Source organism: Lonchura striata, chromosome 2, assembly GCF_050655825.1.
Source record: "Lonchura striata isolate lonStrDom1 chromosome 2, ASM5065582v1, whole genome shotgun sequence".
NCBI classification, from domain to species: domain Eukaryota; kingdom Metazoa; phylum Chordata; class Aves; order Passeriformes; family Estrildidae; genus Lonchura; species Lonchura striata.
In genome coordinates this window covers 143,192,097-143,218,549 of record NC_140704.1, presented here as the reverse complement: position 1 = coordinate 143,218,549, position 26,453 = coordinate 143,192,097, and the positions used below count along the sequence as shown (strand labels likewise).

The 26,453-nt window shown below is 41.7% G+C and overlaps 1 protein-coding gene across 1 annotated transcript in view; it reads left to right on the top strand.

Annotated features, from left to right (window-relative positions):
- The first annotated feature begins 1,478 nt into the window (after window positions 1-1,478).
- The window catches only part of SAMD12 (sterile alpha motif domain containing 12), a 173,923-nt gene continuing 148,948 nt past the window's right edge, over window positions 1,479-26,453 (top strand). Inside the window, exons 1-2 of the mRNA XM_021546420.3 lie at window positions 1,479-1,639; window positions 19,305-19,480. Coding sequence (XP_021402095.2) covers window positions 1,627-1,639; window positions 19,305-19,480 — 189 coding nt within the window. The 5' untranslated portion in view covers window positions 1,479-1,626. The remainder of the gene's footprint in view (window positions 1,640-19,304; window positions 19,481-26,453) is intronic.

Below are 26,453 nucleotides of genomic sequence, written 5' to 3'. Positions count from 1 at the left end.
CAACATATCTCCAAATATTGTCACAGTCAAATAAATTACTAATATTTGAATATATAAGCTTAATATAAAATGTTATCAAAATCACAGAAGCTTATTATGCATTGAAGGCTGTATGTGTGTATTACATATATTTGAGTATTACATATATTTGAAAACTGTGACATCTACGAATATCCTGTTTTCTCCACAGAAAGCATGTGAGCATCAGTCCATTCTGCCAGCTTATGGGATCAGGTATTGCACTCGGGAGGACCAGCATATCCTCTCCATTTTTTCACTTATAATGCACTGTGAGTACACCTGCCACTTTGCAAACAAATGAACGACAAGGCTACTGCTCCAGGACACTTGTATCTGCACTCATGTACAGCACAAAGGCTAATAGTTCAAGTGCTTATGAGAGCAAACAACGGATCAGGTCTTCAGGGCAAAGTTGGTTATTAAAAAGGTTTATGGAAAAAGTTGGGCTTCAAGACATTTCTTATAGGTTCTGAGATTCCTTCATAAAATAAATAATGAAGACATAGTTTTTAATTAATTTAGATATCTTAAGGATGCCAAAATTCTTGGGGTTTGTGAAGACCGTATTCACTTGCATTAGGTATAATCTTGCACTCTAATTTGAGGTTTGTTTTGCAGAAATAACCTGTCACAAATAACACTTATTAGCCACATTAGCCAGTGCTAACAAACAAAAAGAACACATGGCACTCTTTTTGTGCCCTGTCTGGGTTTGCTCTTGTATACTCAGTTCCTTTGCTGTTCTCTTGATTTTAATAATGATATAACTTTGGTGAATAGAGTAGACTGCTTGTGGGTTGTTAATATTTACTGATACATTAAAGTGAAAAAATATCTACTTCTGAATGAAAAAAAAAAAAATCTTCAAAACCTTTGTGATGTCTCAAGATAAAACTGAAAAGTGCACAAGCCCACAGCTGGTTTCCAGGACAGATCTGGGAGCAGCAGGCTGTTTGGTGTAAGATTTCTGGAGACCTGAAGCAATGGCTCTGCTACTGTGTCCCTATCTCCTTCGTTTTTGGGGTTTGTTGTAGGACCTGTCAGGGTGGGTAAGGCGGACAAAAACTGAGGGCCTGACTCGAGGGTGAGGTGCTGACTGATAGTTCCCGGTGCTGTGCGTGCCTTTTTCTTTCCCTGCGGACAAACTCCTCCGGCCGGCACCGGGGCGCGGTGGGGTGGGACAGGGACAGGTCGGACTAATCCTGGAGCCGTCAGCCTGCAAGTCTGAGATCACCGAAACCCCGGAGAGAAACATCCCAGCTGCGAATGAAGCTTCCTGAGGCAGGGTGCCGCGCAGTCCCTGTCCCAGAACGCCCGTGGGGGCCCCCGGCCCTGCCGCCCCGCAGAGCCACGGCCGGGCCCCGCGCCGCTCTCCGCGCCGGCGGGGACGCTGCCGGCGGCAGGGAGCGGCCGGTGCCCGGCGGGGCGCCCTTGCCCGGGACTACGTTTCCCAGGATCCGCGGCGCGGCCCCGCCCGCTGTCAGCGAGCGCTGCAGGTTGATCGCCGCGGCTGCAGATGAGCGGAGCCCGCGCGGGCGGGGGGGCGGCCGGGGCAGCGCCGCCGGGGCCGGGTCGGCGGCCGGCGCACTATGCGAGGCCGGGAGGATGGCGGTGGAAGGTAAGGGCTCCGCGTCCCCTGCCCGCCGCCCCCGGGGTCCCTCCCCTGTCTCCTCCCCCGGGCACTCACCTGCGCCGTGGCGGAGCCGCCGCGGCCCGGGCCGGCAGTGTCCGTGGCGGGGCCGCTCTGCCCGCTGCCCCGGCCGCGCCGCGGGGCATGCCCGGCCCCCGCGCCCCTCGGCCCGCCCGCCCGCAGCGCCGCGGTGCCCCGCGCTAGGTGCCGGGGAGCCGGGCCGCGGCTGCCGCCCCCGCCCGCGGCGGGGCCGGCGGCAGGAGCTGCCCGGAGGCTTCCATCGGCAACTTCCCGGCGGGCCCGGAGGTGCCGCCTAGCCCGGCAAGGGCGGCCGACCTGCGCCGCCTCCCTCCGGAGCGGCCCCGGCCCCGGGCGCCTTCCCCGCCCCGCCGCCGCTCGGTCTCCGCGGGCGCCGGACGCCGCCGTCCCTCGCTGCTGTCCACATCCTCCAAGTGCCCCGAGACCGCAATGCCCGCGAAGCTCCAGCGTGCCCCGCATGGGCGCAGAGCTGTGCTCGGCCCCTCCTTCCCTGACAGGGATGGAGAAGCCAAAGGGCCGAGATGCTCAGCTCCTGGGCAGCCGGGAGCTGCAAGGTGTTCATAAGGTGCTCGGCTCCTGGAGAAGCACCCGCTAAGGCGGTAGCTGCCAAGCCTGGGCAGGTGGATGCTTTGCTAGGGCTTCCAGTAAATGCTGGGCTCCCCTTAGTCTTCTAACATTGGCTGTGTGCTCCCTTTCCATTGGGTCTTTTGGGAAGTTGGAGGAGACAGGTGTATGAGGAAAGGCAAATATGCTTTCCTGCTATCTGCTTCCAAGATTCACTTGGTTTTCTAGTGCTTTAGACTGAGGCAGTGACAGTCCTGGGGTTTGTGCTTGCTTTATGTGATGCCCTTGAGAAAATTTAAGAATCCTGTGTAAACCAGCCACCTGACCCCTTCTGTGCTTAATTTAGTGTCTCCTGTGCTTAATTTAGCACGTCAGTATTTTTTTGTGTTCATCTTGTGACTACCATGAGTTTTGTTTCTTAGTTATACTGAAATCTCCAATTCTATCAGAGACATTTGCTTTATTGCTGAAGCTGTCTTTTGCTGAGTACCCAAGTCAACAGCACAAATGATAGTCCAACAAAAACTTAAACGTCCTGGTGGCAGTGGGGAGCTTAACATCCCTGAAAAACAGCTTCCTATCCAAATTCAAGTAAAGGCAAACAAGACCACGTATCTCCAAAGGTGTCTGTCAACATCCCAAGTTCTTCATTCCACGTGTAAGCCTCTTCCTAAGGCAAGCATTCCTTAGGCACAAGCTGCTTTACTGAATGGCAGTTTTGAAGATACAAAGAAGGAAGGTAGTGGTCCTGAATAAAAGCATTATTTTGGTGGCAAAAGCATAATGACGTGCACTGGGCATGCGTGGCCGGTAGTGGGTAAGTAAGTAAATGAAATGGACTGCCATGCACCAGATGGTTCATATGCCAGCAGCAACCCCTGTTTCAGTGTGCTCACTAATGTCATCCCACTTTATTTACTTGAAGTCCTTCTCAGTCTGTTTGCTAGGTCTTTTCAGGTCTGTAATAATTCCTGTCATATCTGCAGTGCCCTCCATCTGAGAATCTCTAAAAGCTTTGTAAATATTAATGAAGGAAAGCTCTGCTAAAGCTTTGGGAAGCAGTGCCTTTCCCTTCTCCTGAGATGGAATTTTTTTCTTTAACTCCTTCTTCCCATTTCCTTCCCCCAGGATGCATCCTGCTGTGGTGTGTCAGAACAGGCATTCTTGTCTGTTCTGCATTACTCCCATTTTGGTTTTTTCCTCCCTCAACTTTCTTGCCTTTGCAGGGTTCTGTTGCCCTCACACTAACACAGCACTATTTCTGTACAAGTAGCCATGTGGCCATGATTGCTTTGTGTGTTTTTAGTGCATTCAAATTTCAGGCCCTTTATTATCCATCATTTTCTGTTGGAACCATGTTTCTTTGTGTGATTATGCTTAAAAGCTTGCTTTTCTCTTAATGCATCTTCTGCCTTATTGGTGTGAGCTGTGTTCTGTTCCTGAACTGTGACTTTTGGCAAGGAACATGAGACATTACAGCTTCTCTTTGGAAAGCTGAGAGGTTACTTGTTCCTCATGACTCCGATCATCACAGTGTACAGACCCTGCTTTAGTCTAAAGCAGAGTTGCCATTGAATCTCCTAAACAGATAATTTTGTAGAAAAATATCCTGGACTCAGGAAGAGCAGACAGTTGGGATTTTTCTGTTTTCTGTTATTTAGATTTGTTTATTTTCTTTGGAAACATGCTTTCCTGGTTTGCAGCTTGCAATCTTGAGAGCATAACCTGCTGTACAACAGTTTTGGAAGCTTGGAAATAAGGTTTAAACTGAGGTTGTTCGGCCTTCCAATCTCTGCAGTAGTCATCTGGGACCTTGGCTAGGATGGGCTTCCTGGGCTTTCTTTTATGGAGTGTTGCAAGGCCTTTGAATGGTTGGGCCAATTGGCTTCTAGTGCAGACTTGTGAGTATCTGGCTCTGGGATGCAGCTGGAGGGGAGCGGGAAGGTCCCTAGGGCACCAGAGGGGCAGGGATTCTGCAGCACAAGAGTTCCTGACTGGAGGGAACATCCACTGCCCCACCAGCTCCACCAGGGCTGTTGTTCTATGGAAACTGCCTGTTTGTCAGCTTCAGCCATGAACCCAGAGTCTTTGATTTGTTTTTCCTTTCAGAAATGCTCTATGTGGCTAAGGTGAAAATAGTTTGTATCTTATACTTTTTGGAAAATCTTTGAAAAATTTATTTTATCTAAAAAATTTGCTGAATTCTTCCTCAAATCTGATTATTTTAAGCAAATCTGATTATCTTAGCATGGTGTGCTGGCATTTAGCAATGTCAATAAATGTCCATCGGTTTACTTAAGGAAAGTATCCCAGCTTTTTTACTGAGATAGCTGACAGTGATAGACTTGCATATTTGAAATAGGAATTTGGAGAATACTGCACTTCTTTGCCAGTTATATGTAATACATACTTTAGTGTCCCAAAAGAGTTTATGTGGGCTGGGAGGTCCTTTGGGCTGTGTAGTGCCAGTGCTTCCAGATTGATGAAAGGATTGGTGTGTGTGTATGAGGAAAGTAAGTTTGCACTCGTTAATATGAGCCCGTTGAGATGGCAGCAGTGCCAAGGTAAGTCTATTTTTAGACTCAACAGTTTTGACAATGTTCCTTTAAGTGTTTTTTCTCCTTCTAGTAAGAATGAAAGAACTAGGTCAGAGCCAGTAGAAAAAGGCTTTTGATCTCTGCAACAGTGTTCTCATTTTTTTTTTTCATTTGCTCTTGTGCAGCAGAGGTAAAGGGGAGAAGAGGGAAATGGTGATTTTTTTCCCTCCCACCTCTAGTGTTTATTGCACAGGAAACTGAGAGACTGACAGCACCCATCAGATTATGTCTGCATGCAGGTGATCCCACACAATTATTTGGATCCCCTGCAGCTCTGATTTGTGGTGTTTCTGAGATTCCTTTGCAAAGAAAAGTGCTAATTATATCTTGGACTTCTTTCATGGCAAGTGTTTAATGAAATTTGGTCTAACACCTTCCTTGCTGTGTATAGGCTTTGGAAAGTGCCACAGAGATTTGTTGCAGGTCTCCTCCTGGAAGTTTATGTAAACTTCCAGTCTGCTATGGCTCTTCTGTAGTAGGCTTATGCTATTGAGACCCTGGATCTTCCTACAGGATAGTACGTTTTACTAAGAAGTGGAGCCTTGCTGACATAAAATGACAATGACTGGCCTTATCCCTTGGTAATCCTTAAGGAGACTAAGACTCAGAGGAGGTTAGGGCATTCTGTGGAGTGTCATCCAGGTTAACTGCTGCAGGACTGAAGTTATTTGCAGCTTGTAACCAACTTCTATCAGAGTGATCCTGTGCATTTCAGCTATGTGATGTACCTTGGTTGAACGCCTGCAGTGCCTAGCAACTCCATGGATATTGAATGCTGCCATGTGTTTCTTCAGAGACTTGAAATATGGTGAGCTCATAGATGTGCTATGCTAACTCTGCCAAGAATGTCAAAGCAAGTTCAGGATCACCCAGAGGACAACTTTGAAGCAGCTTTCAGTGTAGGTACCTATCATGCTGTTCCAGGGTGTGCCCAAAAGTACAACTCTTCTGACAGGTATTCAGTTACTCAACTTCATCTTATTTCTACACCCACTTTGAGCTCAGACTGGGTATGTCTCCATATCTAAGTTTCCAGGGAATGTGATCCAATAGATGGTGTTACACCACACTTACTTGCCTATGGAGCAAAGAAGTAACAAGCCCTGTGATTCAAAAATAGCACATGCTTCCATCATGTTTTCAGTTTCTTCAGTAATTTCTAACCACTTCTTGGCTTGAAGGATTCGGACATGTGGCTTGGAAATAGCTACCAGTTGGAAGCAGGACTTAGAGAGACATCTCGTTCCAACTCTCTAGCTGAAACAGTCACATTGGGTCATAGCAGAGAATATGGATAAGACCAATGCTGGAGGTGTATTGTACAGTGAGGCATAAGATTTGAACAGCAGCCTTTGGTCTTGTGTTCTGTGTGTTACTTTCTGACCATTTATTGCAAAAATGCATCAGCAATTACAGGATTCCAGACTGGAAGATAGATCTATCCACATTTATGTGGCATCCTTCTTGCTGGACTGTAAAATCTACCCCCTTATTTCTTGCTCCACAACAGCTCGACCTCCTGCCCACCCCCACATTGTGCATACAGCTTGGTGGTTTTATGTGCCTCTGTGCTTTGAACCACTGCCTAGAGCTTTCCAATCTATGTTGCAACATTTGAAAGGGAGACTGTGAGCTGGAGTTCAGAAGGTGCACTCCATTGTGGAGATTGGAGAACCGAAAATGAAGGTGTGGCAACAAAGAATCACCCTGCAATAAAGTGTCTGTGGGTGTATTCACCTTGAGTGGAGGGTGGGTATTATGGAAGTTATGTGATCATTTTACCCTCCCTGCTTTTACAAATAAATCCAAATTAGTCAGGAATCAAAGTATCAAGTTACCAAGTACAGAACTTGATGTGACACTGTTTCCTTTGCTTGAAATTTGGTTGTAGGATAAGAGTGTTTCTAGAAACTCACAAGTACTTTCATGTCAACCCGTTTAGATACAATTCCTTGAGTGTTTGACCTTACCCTTTAAAATACTTGGAAGACTCAGAAGCTCAAGGAGGACACTGATTAATATAAATTTACTGGTTCAGTACAATTGAATACCATCATAAGGTTAAAACTTGTCAGATGGTGGTAATATGTGGGTAAGGAAGGAGTGATGCTTTGAAAGTTTGTGTGCTTTCTCCACCAAGAAGGGAATGCAAGTGAGCGAATTACAAGAGTTAGACTTTGGATGCATTTCCTAATGTACTACTGGAAAGTATTGACAAAACCTGTAGTAACATTTTAAGAGCTCTTGTTTACTGCTTATGTGGAAACTATAAATTAGAACTGTTCTCAAGGAGTTTTGGAGGTTTTTGTTCTTCTGTTATGTCCAAGCATGGCAGGCAACATCCAGGAGGTTGTGTAGCTTTGTTCCTCTTGTTTACAGCTGAGTGTATGAGGTCAGGGCAAGCTGCTTAGAGCCAGTCTCTAGTGCTTCCCAGTATTGCAAGGGCCATGGCAGGAGAACAGCAGGGACAGGCTCAGAGCAAGGACTGTAGCTGGATGGTGTTGGAGTTGCAGGCTGGTGCTGGTTGTTGAGCTGATAAGCATGGAGAGGTTTCTATCCAAAATACCTTGTGTGCAGGCTTGCTGATAGGTACAGAACTAGGTTTATCTTTTGCCCATTGGTCTCTGAAAGTAATACAGCTAGTTTGCAGAGGTAATAGAGCTGTTAAAAGGTTGCTTTTCAGTTCACTCAATATTGAGTTTGTGGGTCTGTTGGGGTACTGTGCCCGGTTTTGGAGCGATGTCTGTTGACCTGACTGAGACAGCTTTACCCTCTTGTGCCCTGTTTTGTCTCTTTGTCTCTCCTTTTGTCCCGACTGTGTGATCCCTAATGCAATGCTCCTTGCATTATGCTTGCAATGCTCCTAAAGCAAGAGATACTCAGAGCTTAAAACTGAGCAATCCTGTTGTGGGTTATTTCTCATGAAAGCTGTTGTCTTTGAATGGATACAGTCATTTACTTTTGCAGATTGACAATTTAACAGCTCAGCCCTCAATTATCTGCTCAAAACATGCAGAGAATGTAGGGAGTAATTCTGGAAGGTGCCAAAGGCAAAAGGGCTAAAAAATGGAGTAATTTTGAGGTTTGTGCTATCTGGTTGGTGCTGGTCAAAATAGCAAATAAGATATCAAGAACTATGAGGAGAGCTCTGAACAAGACAAGGGAGGTCTTTGTTTCTGTATCATTGCATATTACTCTTGTATTGTGAATGTTCCCTGCAGCTTTTGCTTGCCACACCCTAAAAGGAGGGGACTGGAAAAAATACAGAAAAGAACAGTGAGCTGGTCAGACACATGGTGTGTTCTCTGAAGGCAGGTTACAGATACTATCATTCTTTAGTTTGGAAAAGAGATGGGCAGGTTACAAAGATTCTGATTCTTTAGCTTGGAAAAGAGATGACCATGGAGAGAATCCTTAGGCCTTGATAAATGGTGTGGAGAAGGTGGAAAAAAGAACTAGGTCACAAGGCAGAACATTGAAGCCATAGGGTTTTGTGCTTTAAATTAAAAAAGGAAATAGTTTTTCATATAACACAAGAGTTCCCCAAGTGCACTTTTAACCTTGGGAGTTATTCCAAATGTGCCAAGGCTGGATCAATTCATGTATGCCCTGCTCTCAGGCTGTTCCTTAAGCAGTGGGCTAGACTTCTAGTCTGATCAAACTATAACACCCAGCTTGATGACTTTGATGACAAAGTCTAGCTCATCTGCTGTGTGTCCAGAACAATTCCACTCACCACAAAAGTTTGATTTGCGTTGAGTAGCTGAGAGGGAAATTTGGTCAGGACAACCCAGAAATAGAGAGGAAATGGGGAATTAGGCACTGAGCTATAAAAATATTAACAGGCAGGGTCATGATGCATAAGATATGTAGCTTTCTTTTTCTTAGTTTATAAGAACTGATACTGCTCTGTAAGAGGAACTGTGTGCCATTGTCTGGTCAATGGGATTTGGAGAAGGAGGGTCCTGGCATTAGGCTGCAACTGTAGAAATGCCATCCTGGAAAATATTGATTCTCCACAGCAGGTAGGGTTAGAAACACCTGTACTAATCTCTCTAAATGAGGTAAAGTATGGTCTGAGAGAGAGGTTCAGGAAAACCTGAAGCAGATTAGATCTATAGATGTCAGCCTTAGCGACTTCTGCCTTGAGTAGGTTTTGTGTTTCCTCACCTTTGAGTAGGATTCTCCTTCTCTCTCCACAATTGTCCTCTTGCAAAAGAACTACAGAAAGAGCGAAACAGTTGCTGTGAATAGTTGCATGTTCTGTGTGCAGCATAAGGTAAACTTGGCATTAAAGAGCAAATTTATTGCTTGAACCGGTAAGAATTCTCCCTAGTTTGTGCTCCTGGATGAAGCACAAACTGGGGAGTTCAGGGGTCTGAACTTGGGCTGAAGTGAACCCTGTATTCAATTACAGGATCTAATATGCTTGCATGGAGTATGTGATTGACAGAAATAAGAGTGTAAGGAAGACAGTGTGGATTTTAGCTGGTCTTTAGTACAGCCCTATCCATCTCTATATAACATACTAACTCCTGTTCTTCAGCTGAACATTCAGGTTATTACTTCCCTCCATTCCCTCACTCATTTGCTTGCCTCTGCCCTGTCTTTGTGGCTTTTTAAAAAAAATTTTATTGTCTTCCCCCAGAGGGGATTTTGCTTGAGTTGATTTGCTTCTCTGCAAATAACGTAGTAAAAGCAAGAAAGAGACTTTTAATAATGCTGTTTCATAAACATAAAGAGAATTGTAATGTGCATCAATAGAAGCTTTCTCTCAGACTGTCCTCTGCATTCTCTTGGCTATGGATTGTTGCTACACAAATCATCTGGGGTACTAGAGTGAGTAGGATACAGTGGTATGAACAAGCAGTAGGAGGTGAAGAATTTTACTGGGGGAAGGAAAAAAGGCATTTCCAGACTCTTCAGTTAAGTGTACAAGGGAAGGGACACCCTTGAACAATGATAAAGGAGGTAACATTTAGGCAGTTGAGAGAAAGCCAGGACCGAGAACAGAAGTCAACTGTCAGATTTCAAACTAGTTATGCTAGTGAGGATGAAGAAAGATATTTTCCTTTGCATTTTGATGACTATGTCTCATTCATGAGACAAGAAATAAAGCCCAGATCCACAGGTGAATTGCAGCATTTCTGTGCCACATGTTCAGCAGACAGCAGCTTTCATGAGTAGGATGAGGCAGGGATCTGTGATGCATGTGTGGGACAGTGTACCTCTGATGCCATAATAAAGACTTGTTTGTGTCTGAGCTGTTTTTTGTGTGCTGGATAGGAACGTTAGCATTTAAAAATTGTTTTTGATGTAATATTGGCTGATTATAGAATTGAATAGTAGTACTGTTAGGACTTGAGAAGAGGCAGTCTCAGACGTGTAGCTTGTGGTGAAGCATGACTATCCAACTTCCTAATCAGTGACTGCAAGACAAGTTTCTTCCAAGATCAGTGGAACTAATGAAGACTCATGGCATACCCAGGGGTGTTATTACTCTTTTTTATCTCCTGCAAAATCCTTAGGGCACCAGTGGTACCTAGTTTGAAGTTTGCCTAAGTTGGTTGGTGACTGACAGTTGTAATATATGGTGAATACTTTTCCTTATGAGAGAAAATTATTTTAGGTTTCTGCCTCTTTGTCTGCCAGTAGAGAGATTTTCTTTGTTTCTCATTCTTACAATTCTTATCTGTTGTAGCACCCTCTTTGCTTGTAACTTTGTGCGACTCACAATCTTGAAATCCAGAGTTCCTCACTATTCAAGAGAATCTCTGTAGAGGCTTGCACAAGACTTTGTATTGACTTACTAGTTTGCAAAACAAATGACCAATTATTTTGTATTTCAGTCCATTGCTTAAATTGTTTTCTCGTGTGCAGGTGATGCATGTTACTTACTGACCTTTATTACTTTATTCACTAAGATCCATTTTGCTCTAAGTTAATTGCATAGTTCTCTTAGTCCCCTTATGTGTCAGTATTCTCCTGTTCATCTCTACCTGTATAGGATTTGTGGTAACCTGGCCTTATTTATTCACTGAATAGGTTCATTTTTCAACGAGTCTCTGTTGCTAGCATGAATTCAAGAGCTGCTTGTACCAAGTGTACTTTTATTAAAACAGAAAGAGAAAATGCTTCAGAAATAATTTTGCTCTCCAATCACTGTGTCTGCTTTTTATAATGAAATCTTGTTGCTGTTATAAAGGCTGAACTTGCATTACTGAGACACCAAGGTCTGTCTAGCATAGTGATGACATACAGTCTGTCTCCTGAAAAGCAGGTGTAAAAGAAACTGTTTACAGCGTTTGCTAAAGTCTATAAGATAAGAGATGGTAAGTGGATATTGCCATATGTAATATAAATAGTTTCCAGTAGTAAAACTGTAAAAAATGGAATAAGGAAATTTTTTAGCTGAAGAAACTTAATTACATACATATTCTGGTGGGATGAGGGTCTCAGAAGGCAAACTCAACCCATAGAAGAAGATAATTTCTTATTCTGGGCTTAGTGTTTCTGTTCTGTAAAGAACTAAGGGGTCTCTTCTCTACACTCAAGATTTTTTTGGCCTTCAACCAAATTATGAGTTTAGTTTGATTCCAGATATGAAAGTTCTAAGTTACTAATTTGGATTTCTTGATATTATTTCTGTTGCTGCACAAGAGTTTACAGCTAAAGATTGTTAGAGGGATATATGTGAAGTGTAGTAGCTTGTCTCAGAAAACATACTTATCCTGTGTTCTTCTTTGGCTTTAGTTTTGGGTATTTTTTAATCGTTTCTGGAGAGAGCAAATGGCTTATAGTAATAATTGGCTTGATACCATGGGATGACACCCCATTGTCCAGCTAGAGATGTTCAGGGATAGTTGTCTCAGGAATGCCATTACCTTAAATTTTATTGGTAATAATAGTTCTAAGGAGGTTAAAAAAGCAAAAGCCCAGCAAGTCACAGGTACAAATTAAAATGGATGCTCCTCCTCTGAACACTTTATCCCCTTCTGCCTTTATCCACTTTTTACACCTGTGTCCCCTTTACTCTGCCCTTCCTTCCCTCTTGACCTGGCTCAATGTTCACTTCCTTGCTGCTGAGCTGTCACTTATCCTGCCCAGCTGTTGGGCATGTCCCACTGCTTTTCACAAAGACTTGATTGTAAAATTCATATCTTGTAATTAGCCAGGTTTTTTTTTAAATTTATTTATGATTAGTAGTCATTATAATGAGAGGCTAGAAAGACAAGCAGCTCACTGGAGGGTCCTGCAGGTACAGGTGTGTGTCTGTCTGCCAAACCTTGCTGCCTGTGTCTGTCTGAGCTTCGTGTGTGAAGCTCCAGGTACAGCTCATCAGTAGCAGCAGTTTACAGTGCACTCCACAGCTCAATACTGTCCTGCCTTTTGGCACAGCACCTTTGGAATTGCTTGATGGTGCTTTTTGATGCTGACCAACAGAAGCAGATAGCTACACAACTAATATTACTTCAGTTAAGTATTTTGGGATTTCAGCCTTACAGGAGGTTTGTGATAAATTGATGTGACTTGTACCGAAGTAGAAAAAGTCCTGACTGATTTGCTGGGCTTCTTTGCTTTGTGGGAGTGCTGCTGATTCAGTGGCCATTAGACAGACAGATTTGAGGAACAGAGTGGGCAAAATCTTGAATTTACTTGCTCAGCAGGTTAACAGCAGTATTTACTAGGTTGCAGCATAAGCAGCAGATTGTATTCAAGTGAAACTTTGCATTTTCAGGCAGTTCCAAGTGATGTGTTGGGGGAACTGTGCAAATTTACGTTAGGTGGAGAGAGGACTGTATGGAGAAGTACTTCTGGTAGGCAAAAGCCAGACAGTTTCTCAAAACTAGAAGCTGACTGATGAGGCAGATGGACCATCCATAGGAGTTACAGAAACTCATTACTGTGAAAGAAATTTCTGCCACAGAGTAGTCAAAATAGTCCTAAATTTTATAGTACAAATTTGAGCCATCTTTATTTGCTGTTTTTAATCTTGGTTTTTTTTTACTATTGTACAAGTGGCACTAACTGCTCAGGTCAGATATTTTTGAAATAATAACATTTTTTTTAGGGATATGCAGAGCTGCTAATGAAGTATAAGTTTCTTGAAATACAAGAAGGGCTTTGCAGTGCAGATCTGTCTTGTTCATTTGGTCAGTGTGAGGAGGCATCTCAATCTGAACAAGACTCCAGTGTTTTCAGTGTGAATGTTTCCTCTCTGGTCAACCCAGGTAAAGCGGGTTGACAAGGCAAGCAAAAAGCCTCAGGGGTTCTGTCTGATTACTCTGGATTGAAATGTAGCCTCTGGAAGTGTATAGAACTAATTGAAAATGCTGAGTGCAAAATTTGATGTGATTGGAGGTTTTATTTGCTTTTGACAAAGAAATGGGCAGCAATGGAAGGAACAAGTCCAATGAATGCTGCTGTCCAAAGGTCTTTTTCCTTAGAAATACTTGATAAATCTCTGTGACTACTGAAATGACTGAAAAGATATTTGGACCTTTTTTATAAGGTCCCTGCTATGTCCAACCTAAGTTTGTTAATGTTCAAGCTATACAGATGAACTTTGTCCTTTTCGACAATGTGACATTTTATGGTGGGAGTAGTAGGTGGATTGTATGGACTTACCTCTTAGCATTGTACAGCTAAATCTGTGGAATGAGTACATAAAATAGAGCTTGCAAGGTTGCCAGTATTTGACACATGAAAGTTTTGTAAGGATTGTTAGAGCTTGGGTGGGTATCTCCTGTGCCTGCTTTTTGTCTCTGAATAGCAAAAGCTAGCATATGACTATGATGCACACAGAACAGGGCACATGAGTAAGAAGATGCTATTTTTACTCGATCACTTTTTAGAATAGAACAATTGTTATTGCATGTAACTCAAGTACTTGCCAAATACGCTTTAATGTAGCCTTAATTGATCTGCTTAAAGTTTTAAGCAGCCAGCAGTATTCCCAGTGAAACATGTAGTTATGAAAGGTTTGACACAGAAGGCAGTGAGTGCACAGAGGTAGCAATTGATCATAGATTTATCTGCTAAGCCTTGAGACTCCAGATGGAGAGACAAAGACTTTCCATCTGCCCATGCAAAACTTTGGATATATCAAGGCTGTGTTTTGAAGAGTGCCTTCAGGCTTTTTTCCAGACAGGATTCACAGAGTACCCTCTAGGAAAAGACAAGGCTTGCCCCAGATGCCAGTAACTTAGAGTGTCTCTTGGTGACTTCTGTGTACCATCAAGCATGCTCAGACAAGCTGTCTCTTGGCTGCTTAGCATCTGGGAGACAAGCATGCATGGGAGTAAGGTGGGGGTGGCATGGGGCAGAGCATTCACCTTGCCCTGCAAGCTCTTTTGAAACTGCATGTGCACCCTGGAGAGATCTGTGTGGGCATGAACTAGCTCACATGTATGGGCCAGCTTCTGCAGGGCAACAAATTATCTTGCTCTATATACATGGAAAGACTTGGGCTTGTGTTCTACCATATATTAAAAGTACAAAATATATTGAATTCTAGTTTTTTAGGACAGATGTGGGGTCATTTTGACATTTTGGATGCACTGCTTACTACTTTTCTCACGAGCTTTTCACTCTCATAACTTGGCAGATCTCAGCAGTCTTTTTAGATTCTGAGAAAGTGGATATTTTTCATTAGATTCAGCTTTACCATTAAGTTAGGAGTACAAGAGCACTTAAGTACCTTTGTTTTGCATAATAGTTTGTTTCATAAATGTAATCTTTGGATCTATGTTATTGTGTCAGTCAGCACCATTCATTATGTACTTGTTGCTGTGCAGTCAGATCTCTATAGAACATCCACCCTCCTTCCTCAAAAGGAAATAAGTTCCCACCACAGAAAGCTTTCAATACAAGTTGAACAATTGTTGGGGGAGCATGAAGAGAGATTAATCAACTGAGGTGGAGTTTTCAGCATGGAAAGGAGAATATAAGTGATCTGAATCTGGATGAAGGGCTGTATTACTGAGATGAGGATGGTATATGAATATTGAGATTGTATGGAAGAATATTGGAAGAAGTTCTGTTTCAAAATCTGGTGATGCTGCTGATAGTGGTGTTAGGCTGATACTGTGAGCTGATTTGGAGGGTGTTAGTTGTCTTGATGTACTGTTAAAATTTGGGACTGATGAGGTTGACACAGTTTGGTAGAATGAAGAGGTGGTGAGGCAGCAGGGATATTGTCTAAGGAGCAGTGTGGGAAAATGGTCTGAATGCAGAGGACAGGGTGAGCTAGTGTTAGCCAATACCAGGGTAAGGAGGAGTAATGGTCTGAACAATATTTTAGCCAGAAACTATTTTGTCTGGAGAAAGATTTTTTTTTTTTTTTTTCCAGATGAATGCCATTATGTCCTAAAAGAAAGTCAAGATGTGTCAGCTAAGGGAGAGCGCATGGGCTGTGGTGAAATTAGTGATTTGTGATTATTTTCTAAGAGCTGTTTAGACTTAGTTCTATGGGATGTTAGCCCTGGGTGCTGTCAGCCTACCAAGCCCCATTAGGTTTGATAGTTGATCCTGGGTTTTGAGCTGACCGTATCTAGCTAAAATTATATAAGATGTAGATGTAAGGAGAGAATAAATTATTGACCAAACATTGACCTCTTTTACTGCCTTTAACAAATCCTGAAAGGGAACCATTTTGACTTGTATTGACATTTGAAAGGAGGCAAGAGCTCCACATCTATCTGCCACAAAGATGGATCTATGTATTCTGTGTGGTAACAGGAAATAACAGACCTATGCAAGGAAATATTCCTTGCCCCTATTCTCTGTGTAGCTGAGGGTTGGAGATAGCACTAGAAGAAAATAATAGAGCTGGCTACCTAAAGATCTGTCATGACAAAGAAAGATAAGCTTTGCCAAGTGGCTAAGATACTTATTCTTCTTAGGAGATTAATACCCCTACAAAATCAAAAAGTTTTCTCTCCCCACTTCCCCTCCTTCCCCTTCAATTTTAGCAACTATGGAAAAGTCCCCTAAGACAGCCTGTGTTTCTTTTAACCACTCACCTGTTTTCAATTAAAAGGCAGTGGGCATCTATGTAATTGCTAGCAACCTCTTCCATTTTTTCTCTTTTGTATCCTGAAGGAGCTCAGTAAAAGGCATTGCTGAAAAAGCACTAGCATTCATTACTCTTGAATGCATGATGGGCTAAGAGTCAAGCAGCATCTTGCCAAGTGACTTTTTTAATTTTTAAGCCATCCAGGTACTTATAGATTTGTAAAGCCATTGAAGTTGGAAAAGAGCTTTAAAATCAAGTCCTAACCTTAACCCAGTACTGACAAGTCCACCACTAAACCATGTCCTCAAATGCCATGTCTACATGTTTTTTTAAATTCAGGGATGTTGGCTGCCCTACTTCCCTGGGCAGCCTGCTCCAACGCCTGACAACCCTTTCCACAAAGAAATTTTTCTTAATATCCAATCTAAACTTCCCTTAGCCCAACTTGAGGAGTTTTCCTCTGATCCTGTTGCTTGTTACAGTGGGAAGAGACTGACCCCCCACCTGGCTACAGCCTCCTTTCAGGGAGTTGTAGAGAGTGGTAAGGTCTCCCCTGAGCTTCCTTTTCTCCAGGCTGAACACCCCCAGCTCCCTCAGCTGTTCCTCTCAGACTTGTGCTCCAGACCCTTCCCCAGCTCTGTTGCCCTTCTCTGGATGTGCCCCAGACCCTCAATGTCCTTCTTGTAGTGAGGGACACAGCATTCAAGGTGTGGCCTCACCAGTGCTGAGTGCAGGGGGACAATCCCTGCCCAGTCCTGCTGGCCACACTGTTTCTGATCCAGGCCAGGATGCCATTGACCTTCTTGGCCACCTGGGCACACACTGGCTCATGTTCAGTCCCTGCTGACCAGCACCTCCAGGTCCTTTTCCAAGGGCACCTTTTCCAAGGGCAGCTTTCCAACCACTTTTCCTCAGCCTTTAGGACTGCACGGGGTTGTTGTGACCCAAGTGCAGGATCCAGCACTTGGCCTTGTTGGACTTCCCACCACTGGCCTTGGGCCACTGATCCAGCCTGTCCAGATCCCTCTGTAGATCCCTCCTACCTTCCAGCAGATCAACACTCCAAACCAACTTGGTGTCATCTGCAAACTGTCTGAGGGTACCCTTGATCCCCTGATCCAGACTGTTGATAAATATTAAATAGAACTAGCCATGGGGAACACCACTTGTGACCAGTCACCAGCTTGATGTAACTCCATTCACTACCACTCTCTGGGCCTGGTCACTCAGCCATGTTTTTACCCAGTGAACAGTACACCAATCCAAGCCATGAAAAGCTATTTCTCCAAGAGAAGGCTGTGGGAGACAGTATCAAAGGCTTTACTAAAGTCCACATAGGCAACTTCCACAGCCTTTCCCTCATCCCCCAAGTTGTCATGTGGTTATACACAGGAGATTAGTCATCATGGTATTGAAACCTGTATAATTTGCTCCCTGTAATGCATGGTAAATTAGCGCTATAAACCAGAAGGATCTCCTTGTTCAACCCATGTCACCCTTCCCCCTAATCTCTATTGATTCAGGGTACTGGGAAGGGAGGAGTTGCAATTCACAGGAGACTTGCTGCTGGCAGTGTTCTTCCAGGCAGTTTATGTCCCACTGTGCTACTTAATTTCTATTTGGTGAGCACTGGAACTGGGCTGACAGTCAAAAACTGCCTGCTTCTGAATGTTGCTGTAGTGTGTTAGGGTTCCAAAGGTGTCTCTAGGAGCCTTCCTATTCAGCTAGGGAAAATCCTTGCCAAAGACAGAGGAATTTTTATGGATCATATTTGATATCAAATGTCTTTTTGCTGCTGATCTGCCCCTGCTGGAGCAGGGTGTGCTGGGAGTACTTTTTCAGGTCAGTTAAGATACATTTACATTTTTTGTACAGGGAGGAATTAATTAGGTTACTAACAAAACAGTTTTCATTCTCATTGTGCTGTGAAAACAGTCAGTCTTGGAGGATCACATCTGTCTTTCTGTGGCCTGGAGGATAGGCAAATAATTTGCTAGTAGTTGTTTCTTTCAGGTGTGTAGATATGATCTAGAGGAGCTAGATAATAGTAAGGGGATATAATCTATCCACAATTTTTTTCTGTGTGTCTTGAGGCACACTGATGTAAATATAAACCACAGAACAAATTTCTTTTTAAGTTCCTATAGGAGGTGTTCCTATCCTTGGCTTGCAGATGTATGTATTGTAGTGGTTGCAGAGATCACTTGTCTTTTAGAAATATTTGGATGTTTATAAAGATTCCAAGGGAAAATGGTCAACATTTTGGCCTCTGCTTTAATTCTGTATCAAGGAATTCCTGTAACTTAGGCTCAAAGTTGTCAATTAAGACTCTAGGATTTAACCTGAATAGATTTTCAAAAGGTGCTATAGTTAAAGAATCCTTTGCTTTTACTGGCAGCTTGAGCCAGTTTCCTGTGAGAGGCTTTTAAGGGCTGATCTGTAGCTGGTAGAAACTGGTAGTTCTGATTTCTTCCCCAGCTCCCCATCCTTTGCTTCTAAATCAAGCAAGAGTAAAAGGGCAGCTTTTATTTTGGCTGTACATTGTAGTTTAGGTTTCTATTCAGATCTGTCAAACATTGCACCACAATATCTGAGTGAAGTTCTTTTGTACATAGGGGAAGTTGGGACCATTAATTACAAGTAGTGCTAAAAGTAGCCCAGTTATGCAGGAACATAAATGCAAAAATCAGTCACATAAAGGGGAAGTTGTCTCAGGATCCACACATTTTTTAAATCACTACTATGTGTGTGAATGCTGAAACTGTGAAAATTTGGGTAGAAAACAAGCTATTCCCATAGTTCTAAATGGGCATTTCTCTTCTATGGTTTGCATTTGTTTTATTTTCTTCTCTGAAAGCTTTCCTTATTCTGCTGTCATTAGTCTCTACCTCATTATATACTCCCAGGGAGTACATCTCTCTTGCTTGTTAGGATAGTGTAGGTGGTAACTTGCAGTGGTACAAAGAACTGAAGGAGAGATAATCAGCTGAATAAGTCATTACTCTGTGCAGAGACTGACTTGCTGATTTTTTTTGTGCATGGCTTACTTATCCCACATTCTTTAAGACCTAGAATGTTGTAGGAATTTAAAATATAATAGAAAACCTTCAACTTGTTTTCCCAGTAAGGGAAAAAAGGTATGGTTGGATGATGAACATTTAATAAAAGCTCTAAGTTGAGGGTCTTGGATGCTCCAGTGAATCCAGCAGAGCACAGCTCCACAAGTTAGCCTGCACTAAATAAATTTATGCAGTGCTGCATTCTTCTCACTTTCTCAAATATCTCACCTTGAATGCACATCAAGGTGCAGATGGTTCATTTGCTTTGGTCTGACACAGCTCTGGTTACCACATGGCACTTCTCAGTAGTTAGTGCTAAATGTTTGAACCATTGGTTTCTTCTTTCCTAAAGCAATGTTTCTCATATTTTTTCCCAGCTATCCATTGCAATCTGAATCCAAATGGTATTGATCACCCTGTCCCCACAGAAGGTATTAACCTGCAGCTTGAAGGTGAAGGAGTTGATTCGCTGGCAGTTAAGAACACTGGTACTCCAAAAGGGCCCGAGTCAAAAGACACCCCCAAGAGACAAGTGGAGCCGGAAATATCTAAGGTAGGTAGGATTTCCTTCATATTTATTTTGGTGAGTCTTTCAGAATCCAAGCTTCTTGAAGTTTTGGCTTCTGCTTAAATAGAATTTATCATCCTGTTAAAGATATATAAAGGTGTAAAAATAGCAGTATGAGGAAGTGGGTGTTACAGAAGCAAGGTACTGCTGTGGATTTGTAGCATACACACTCTTGGATATTGCACTGTTCTGTTTTTCTCTAAATGAAGATAATTAAAGTAATGGGATCTCTCTTTTTCAGACACTGGGGAGACTGTTTTTTCCAAATGATTTGGGTAACAAGCAGAATGGGCGCAGAAATGTTTTTCTTGAGGTTTTGTTTGTTTGTTTGCATATTTATTTTTTCTTGGGGCAGGTAAAGGAGGAGAAAAGTTCTACGGATATATGAATATATGGATTTTTATATAGGGGACTGATTTTAATAATCTGTTACTTATTTTAGGTAAAATACCAGGCCAGTTTTTCCATGTGTGATATGACAGTAAGCAAACATAGTTTAGAGATGAGTTCCTGAAAACAAATGTGTCTGTTTTTACTCATAATCTTCTACTTCTTGTATGAGTGCAGCAGACATAACTACCAAGTGCAAGTGAATGTGTGTACTCAAGATACTCTGGTATAGGACAATAATTTGTCATATTAGATACATTTTTAACTGGAATCACAGAATATTCTGAGTTGGAAGGGATCCCACAAGGATCATCAAATCCAGCTCCTAAGTGAATGGCCCATACAGGCCACAAGCTTGGCATTACTAGCACTAGGCTCTAACCAAGGAAGGTGGTCTCAGGGTCAAAGGAAAGATAAGAGAATGTTACGAAATAATTGGGAAACATTCTTTAAAAGCCTTATCAGTATTTTTGGTTCTCAAAGGCCTAAAACCAGGAGTCTGGGGGTAATTTCTGCAGAGTGGAAAATTGAATCTTTATTGAATCTGACACATTGAGAGTTATTAGAGCAAATAAAATTAGTGTCTTTTTTTCTAACAGGTTCAAAAAGGCAAGAGAAATTATTTCAATGACTGAACAAATAGGAGTATTTCCTACTGCCAACAGTACAATAAACTTAAAATATAATACACATATGGTTGTGATGTATTTTTCTTTTAGAATCAAATAATATTAAATGTTTGGAGCAATTGCCTTGACAATAAAGGCTTGGTATGAATTCTCCATTCTAATTTTTATCTACAATATCTAGTTTAAATTTAATAAATTTAAATTAATACAATTTAACTCATTTCATTCTGACTTAATGCATCAAACTAGATCCTCCATTACAGGCTTGCAGCAATTAAAAACCCCCTGCTACTTGTAATCTGTTTGGTGGTCATTTATTACACAGAATCACAGGACCACTAGGTTGGAAGAGACCTTCAAGATCATCAAGTCCAACTCATGCCCTAAACACCTTAACTAAACCATGGCACCCAGTGCCATATCCAGTCTTTTTTTTAACACATCCAGGGTTGGTGACAAGCACCATTTATCAAGCACCTTGCTGATTTGTCATGAACCCTTAGAGAACAGGTTTGTGGTTACTGCTTTGAAATATCAATTTGATAACAAGACCACCAGATTTTGGATGAGTTTTGAGACAAAGCTCAGCTAATAAGGCATTTGTCCAGCTGTTTGCAAAGGCAAGATAACCCTGCTCATGTTTCAACATCAGCAGATGAAAATCTGCCCTGTATTGAAAGCTGAGGAGGTGTATTAAAATTTGGAGACATACAAGCTTGGGAGTGAAGAAGCAAAATGGTGCAACAGGGCTCCCAATTAAGAATGGGTTTGTGTAGTTGACGTGGAATACAGTCATTTCAAAAGACTTATCCTTAATGAAAAATCAGAGTGAAATACATCAGTGATAGTAAGGGAGTCTGCTTTCAATGTCTGAGCTGTGATTGTTGGACTGATGAATATGAAACAGGCTGTCCTTGCTGGAGATGGTGGGGGAAGAGAGGAAGTGTGCTCTCAAAGGGGAAGGTGCTCTCAAAATATTGAAATCCAGTATTGGTTTCCCACATCTGATTGCAGTAGCTTTATTTAGAAAACTGGGCATGCTTCAGATTTAGAAACAAACAAACAAATGGATTTTTTGCTTAATGGAATAAGCTTAGCATAAGTGAATCAAGCAAATGGAATGGACTTTTTTTTCTAAATGTATTGCTTTATTGCCTTGTTAGTAACTTTGTGTTTTATGTATGTAGTAATTTAGTGATGTTTTTCATCTGGATTCATACACTACAGCCTGAGGTGGCCTGTCTTTTCTGGCTTACTCTGCCTTAACTTTAAATGTTGTTTTGCTTTGTCCTCTAAAATGTGAATATGGAGTTGGACTTCAGTTTGTGTAGCTTTAACAGTTGAATTAAGCTGCCATTAAGAAACTTCATCCATGTAATCATATATGTGTAGTGGAAAGATGAGCAGGAATTTAGGAAAGTTTTGTAAATAAAACACTGTGATCAGAGCCATTTGTTTTATATTTCCATTGCACAGTTGTTATTAAAAGGATTTCTTTGTAGTTCTGTGTATTCAAATAACATCAACACATACCTCATATTCACACTAGTGAGACCTGTGTTGCACAAAGCAGTGCAATGTATTGAATATAATTTAAGATGCCTACTGTTCCTGCTTTCAGCTTTCTAATTTGTCATCAAGATCACTTCCAGCACTTTAAACATCTGGTTTTGCTGTCCAAAGAAACAAACAAAATCTCCTTTGTAATGAAGTATGTCCTTCCTTTTCTGTCCTCAGCTATGGGATTAAAGTACAGTAGTAACTCATGGGTTACAGACAAGTTTAAAGTTCCTTTTTATGGAACTACTGTAATGTAAATATGGGAGTACAAGTGTTTGATTCTATATTTGGGATGCAGACAACAGAAAGTGTAGCTCCAGTGAAGGTTCATTCATTTATAAGTTCCTGATTAATATGGAATCTAGTATTTATAGGCTGACTGAGGTAGAATTATAATGCAAAATGGAATAATGATCTTAGTCTCCCTCAGCTGGTTCCCTGAGGAACCACCTTGTTACAAATATGAGCAAGTCCAAAACCAGCAAGATTATTCAGAGCTAAACTAATGTCTATAATCTAGTCAGACTCTGATAATACACAGGATATAATACAAATTAAGGAAAAGATATGAAGTGTAAAAATGCTTCATTTTTTTATTCAGGTATATCAATATACACATTTTCTTGAGTAACTGATTTTTCAGCATTCCTGATAGATAAAAACAATTCAAACAGTTGAGTGGTCACTTTCACAGAGCAGTAAAAGTCACTGGAGAAAGCAAGAATGGTTTTTAATATATGTTTTACAAATAGAAATTCTTTCTTTACCAACTATATTTAACCACTGTTATGTGTTTTTTCTGGAATTCTTATATTTTTTTCATTGAAATGCTACTTCTGGCTCTTATGTCTCATCTGTTTGGTTCTAATGCCATAGTCATACAGTAGAGTTCTGTTAAAAACAAGCTAACAAAGATTCTGCTATACTTTTGGAATCCTGTACTTCTCTGAGTATAGGCTTTAACAGAAGGCAGCTTTTCTAAGTAGATTCAGAAAATGAACTTTTGCAGCAGTGTTGATTTGTAATCAAGTCCTCCTGCATGATGTACTCACAAAGCCTTGTTGATGGTGAGCATGAGACCCAAATCTGGGCTGATACTCATTAGGAGATTATTTATTCAGGGAGTTTTCTTTCCTAAGTAAGGTGTGCATACCTGGTGGCACATTTTGTCTCATTATGTGGTAGCAGCAATAGCAAATAATAGAGGCTTCTTAATGGCAACTACTGCTGTTAGGTTTTTTGTGTTGTGTTAGCAATTGCAGGTTTTTTTATCTGACTCAAGAGAAATTAACAGTCCTTTAAAATGTTCATGAAAACTATGAAAAGAAACTGGTAAAAGAAGTGAGAAGCTTTTACCTTGTCTTCTGTTGATAAGTGCTATATAGGGATCAGTAGACTATGTTTTGTTGCAGTGTAGCTCATTAGTTCTTTTGGTTGCTTTTGCTTTCTTAAAAATCCCCCTTTTTTTGAAATTATATTGAACAACACTGAAGGGCTGACTGAACTCAGTACCAAGAGGATAGGAATTCATCTCAGCTTACTGGGCTCTGTTCAGCACTGACTGGGGTGGAAACAGCTCCTCTGGCTTTCCTGGGAGGATCTGCTCTGATCAGCAAGTGTTTGGGAGGGGTGGGGGGTGTCAAGCATGTGATGAAAAGTTGAAGCATGGAAGAGTAAGGATTTTAAGTGATAAAGGTGTTACAGAATTCCTAGAAATATTAAAATTTTGTCAGTTATTTAAATTTTTTAAAAAGTCTTGGTACTGTTGTCTAACAAGAGACTAGGAAAAGTAATTTTCTAGAAGATTTCTCCATTTTTTAAATCAGTGTTTTCTGCTTCACAGTGTTTATCCTTTTTGGTCAAGCTTATCAAATGGGTTGGATAAGAAAGACTCTATTAGGCCAGTCTAGGTGAGGCTCTAAGCAATCTGATCTCATGGCAGGGGGGGTTGGAACTAGATGATCATTATAGTCCCTTTCAACCCAAACCATGCTATGTCCCCCTGCCGCTGCCCCACTTTTTTTTTAACCTTTTTTTGCAGTTGAGAAACACCAATGTCCACTGAAATGGGGCAATGAGGTTTTACCATTTTGAGTTGTCTTCCTATTGTCTTCCTCTTGTGAGATTTCTGGTGGCCACAGGATATGGGGAAAAACCCCCACATTGGACTGATTAAAGTTAAGAAGCATTTTTCTGTTGAAGTGAAGGTTCAGCAAAACCCCAGCTGGGCTGTTCAGTTCCTCCCAATTTTGCTTTAAAATTGTGTGTCAGGGTGTATGAATTGCATATCTCTGTGTGTTTCTGAGTGAGGTACTGACTCTGGATGGGGAAATGTTATTTTACTGATAGATAGTTTGTTTTTCTTAGCTTACTTTTGTGGAGAAGTAGTTAACAGATTTCCACTGTCCACATCAGATCACCACAATGAAAGTCAATAGATTAGGTGTGATTGTGAATTTTTTTCCCTCTCCCAACTCTGACTGTGATAGTGAAAACACCACTTACAGCATTGGGTCTTCTTTATGACTAATAAAAATGGGCACAGAATCTCAGTGTAGACTATATCTGAAATAGGTTTAAGAACATTTGGTAAATGTTATTATCACATAGCTGACTGAAATAATTGCACTTCAGGACAATGTGCCTTTCTAGTGTCTCATTCTGTGATTATTAGCAATGCACACTAATCAGTGTGCCTGCTTCTATCCTAATATTCAATGCACTTTTCATGTGTTGCATAGTTATAAGTATTCGTGTAAATCAGGGGCTGAAATGTTTGATGTGTGTGTATCCCTTCCTTTCTCAGCCTGTCATTCACAATTGTGACCTCTGGCTGAAGCCTGAAGTTTCAGAACCATGCAGTGAACAAAACTCTTATCCTGAGCTGTGAAACAGCAGTGCTGGGTGACTTTGTGCATTTCAAGCCACTGAGAATGATGTTTTGTTTATCATTCTGGGATTTCTCGGGAGAGAATGAAGTGCTGAAGTAATCCTACCTGTAGTGCAAAATACAGCTGCTTAGTTCAGAATCCACACTCTCGCAACCAAGGAAAACAAGAAGCACCTCTGTTGGGGTCCTGTAAGCCAGCTCACCACAGCAGGACAAATGTCTGATCCAAAATCCAAGTATATTCTTGTTGTAGCATGATTTTTGCCATTGCTGTATCATCCATTCTTGCTATAAATCGTTTAATATGAAGGCCCACATTTTAACAGCAAGGTTTCTCCATTCAGCATAAAATATCTGCCTTCTCCTGTTCATTCTATTGACAATGACTGCATGCCTGGGGAATCTGGAAAATGTCATCTCCTCTGCTGACAGCAACTGTTTGGAAGTGGGAGATCTTGACAAGTTAGTATGTTGTGTGTGCTCTGTCCAGCAGGTGGAAAGGACCATTTGAGTCTTTCTCCTTTGCCCCTCATCTCAAAGTGGGATTATTTTCTTATTGGTTTTCTCCCCACAGGAAATCAAAATAGTGAACTCAGACTAATTCTTAGCTCTTAGGTGGTATAAGTACAACAGGTGAAGTTTATTCACAAAGACACTGTTGATTGGCCTTCTGAATAAAAGGCCTTTATGAAGTTCACCTGTACAAGCATGCTCTGTTTATGACTTCAGTCCATCAGGTGATATTAGGAAGAACAATTTGTTAGGATTTTACAGCTAGATTTTTTAACAGTTGGACTGTGGGTTTCAGAAAAAAATCAAGGATTAAGACATTTTGGGTAGTTGCATGCACACAAGTGCTTGCATGTGGAGGACATCAAGGTGTTGGCCCCTGGGAAGTGGTGCAGTCTGTGACCCTGAGGTGTGCTTGGGGCTGCACAAACATGCAGCAATGATGTGGCTTCTGCTGCAGAGAGACAGTCCTTGCATAGGGCTGCCTTGAGCAGATGGTTACAAAGAGGCAGCTGAGAGAGCATAAGGAGGGAAGTATAGTCTGATCTGGCTCCTGTTGTCCTGTGAAAACTATCAATGTGAAATTTGTGTTCTTTCCCATTACAGTAGTGTGAAAAGGAGCAGAAATTGCAGTACATATTAGCAAACATAAGCAGTAAAATGCTGTGGTAGTACTCTAGAAATAAGTGGGATATCTAATACTATAGACACATGTAGAGACAGACATGTTATTCAAAACAACTCTGGGGAAAAAGAAATGTAGATAAAAAGGTGGAGAGGCTTTTAGAGGAAAAAGCAATTACATAGAGCATGTGGATGCATATTGTACTTACAGTGCCAGTTTTGCTGCTTGCCTCATTGTGCAGCTGTTTCACAAAGCCATCCAAACCCTCTACTTCCACTTTTAAGATACTTTAAGGGCTTCAAAACTAAAGTAGTATTTTAATAACACAGCTACCTTGTTGGGGATAGAAAAATA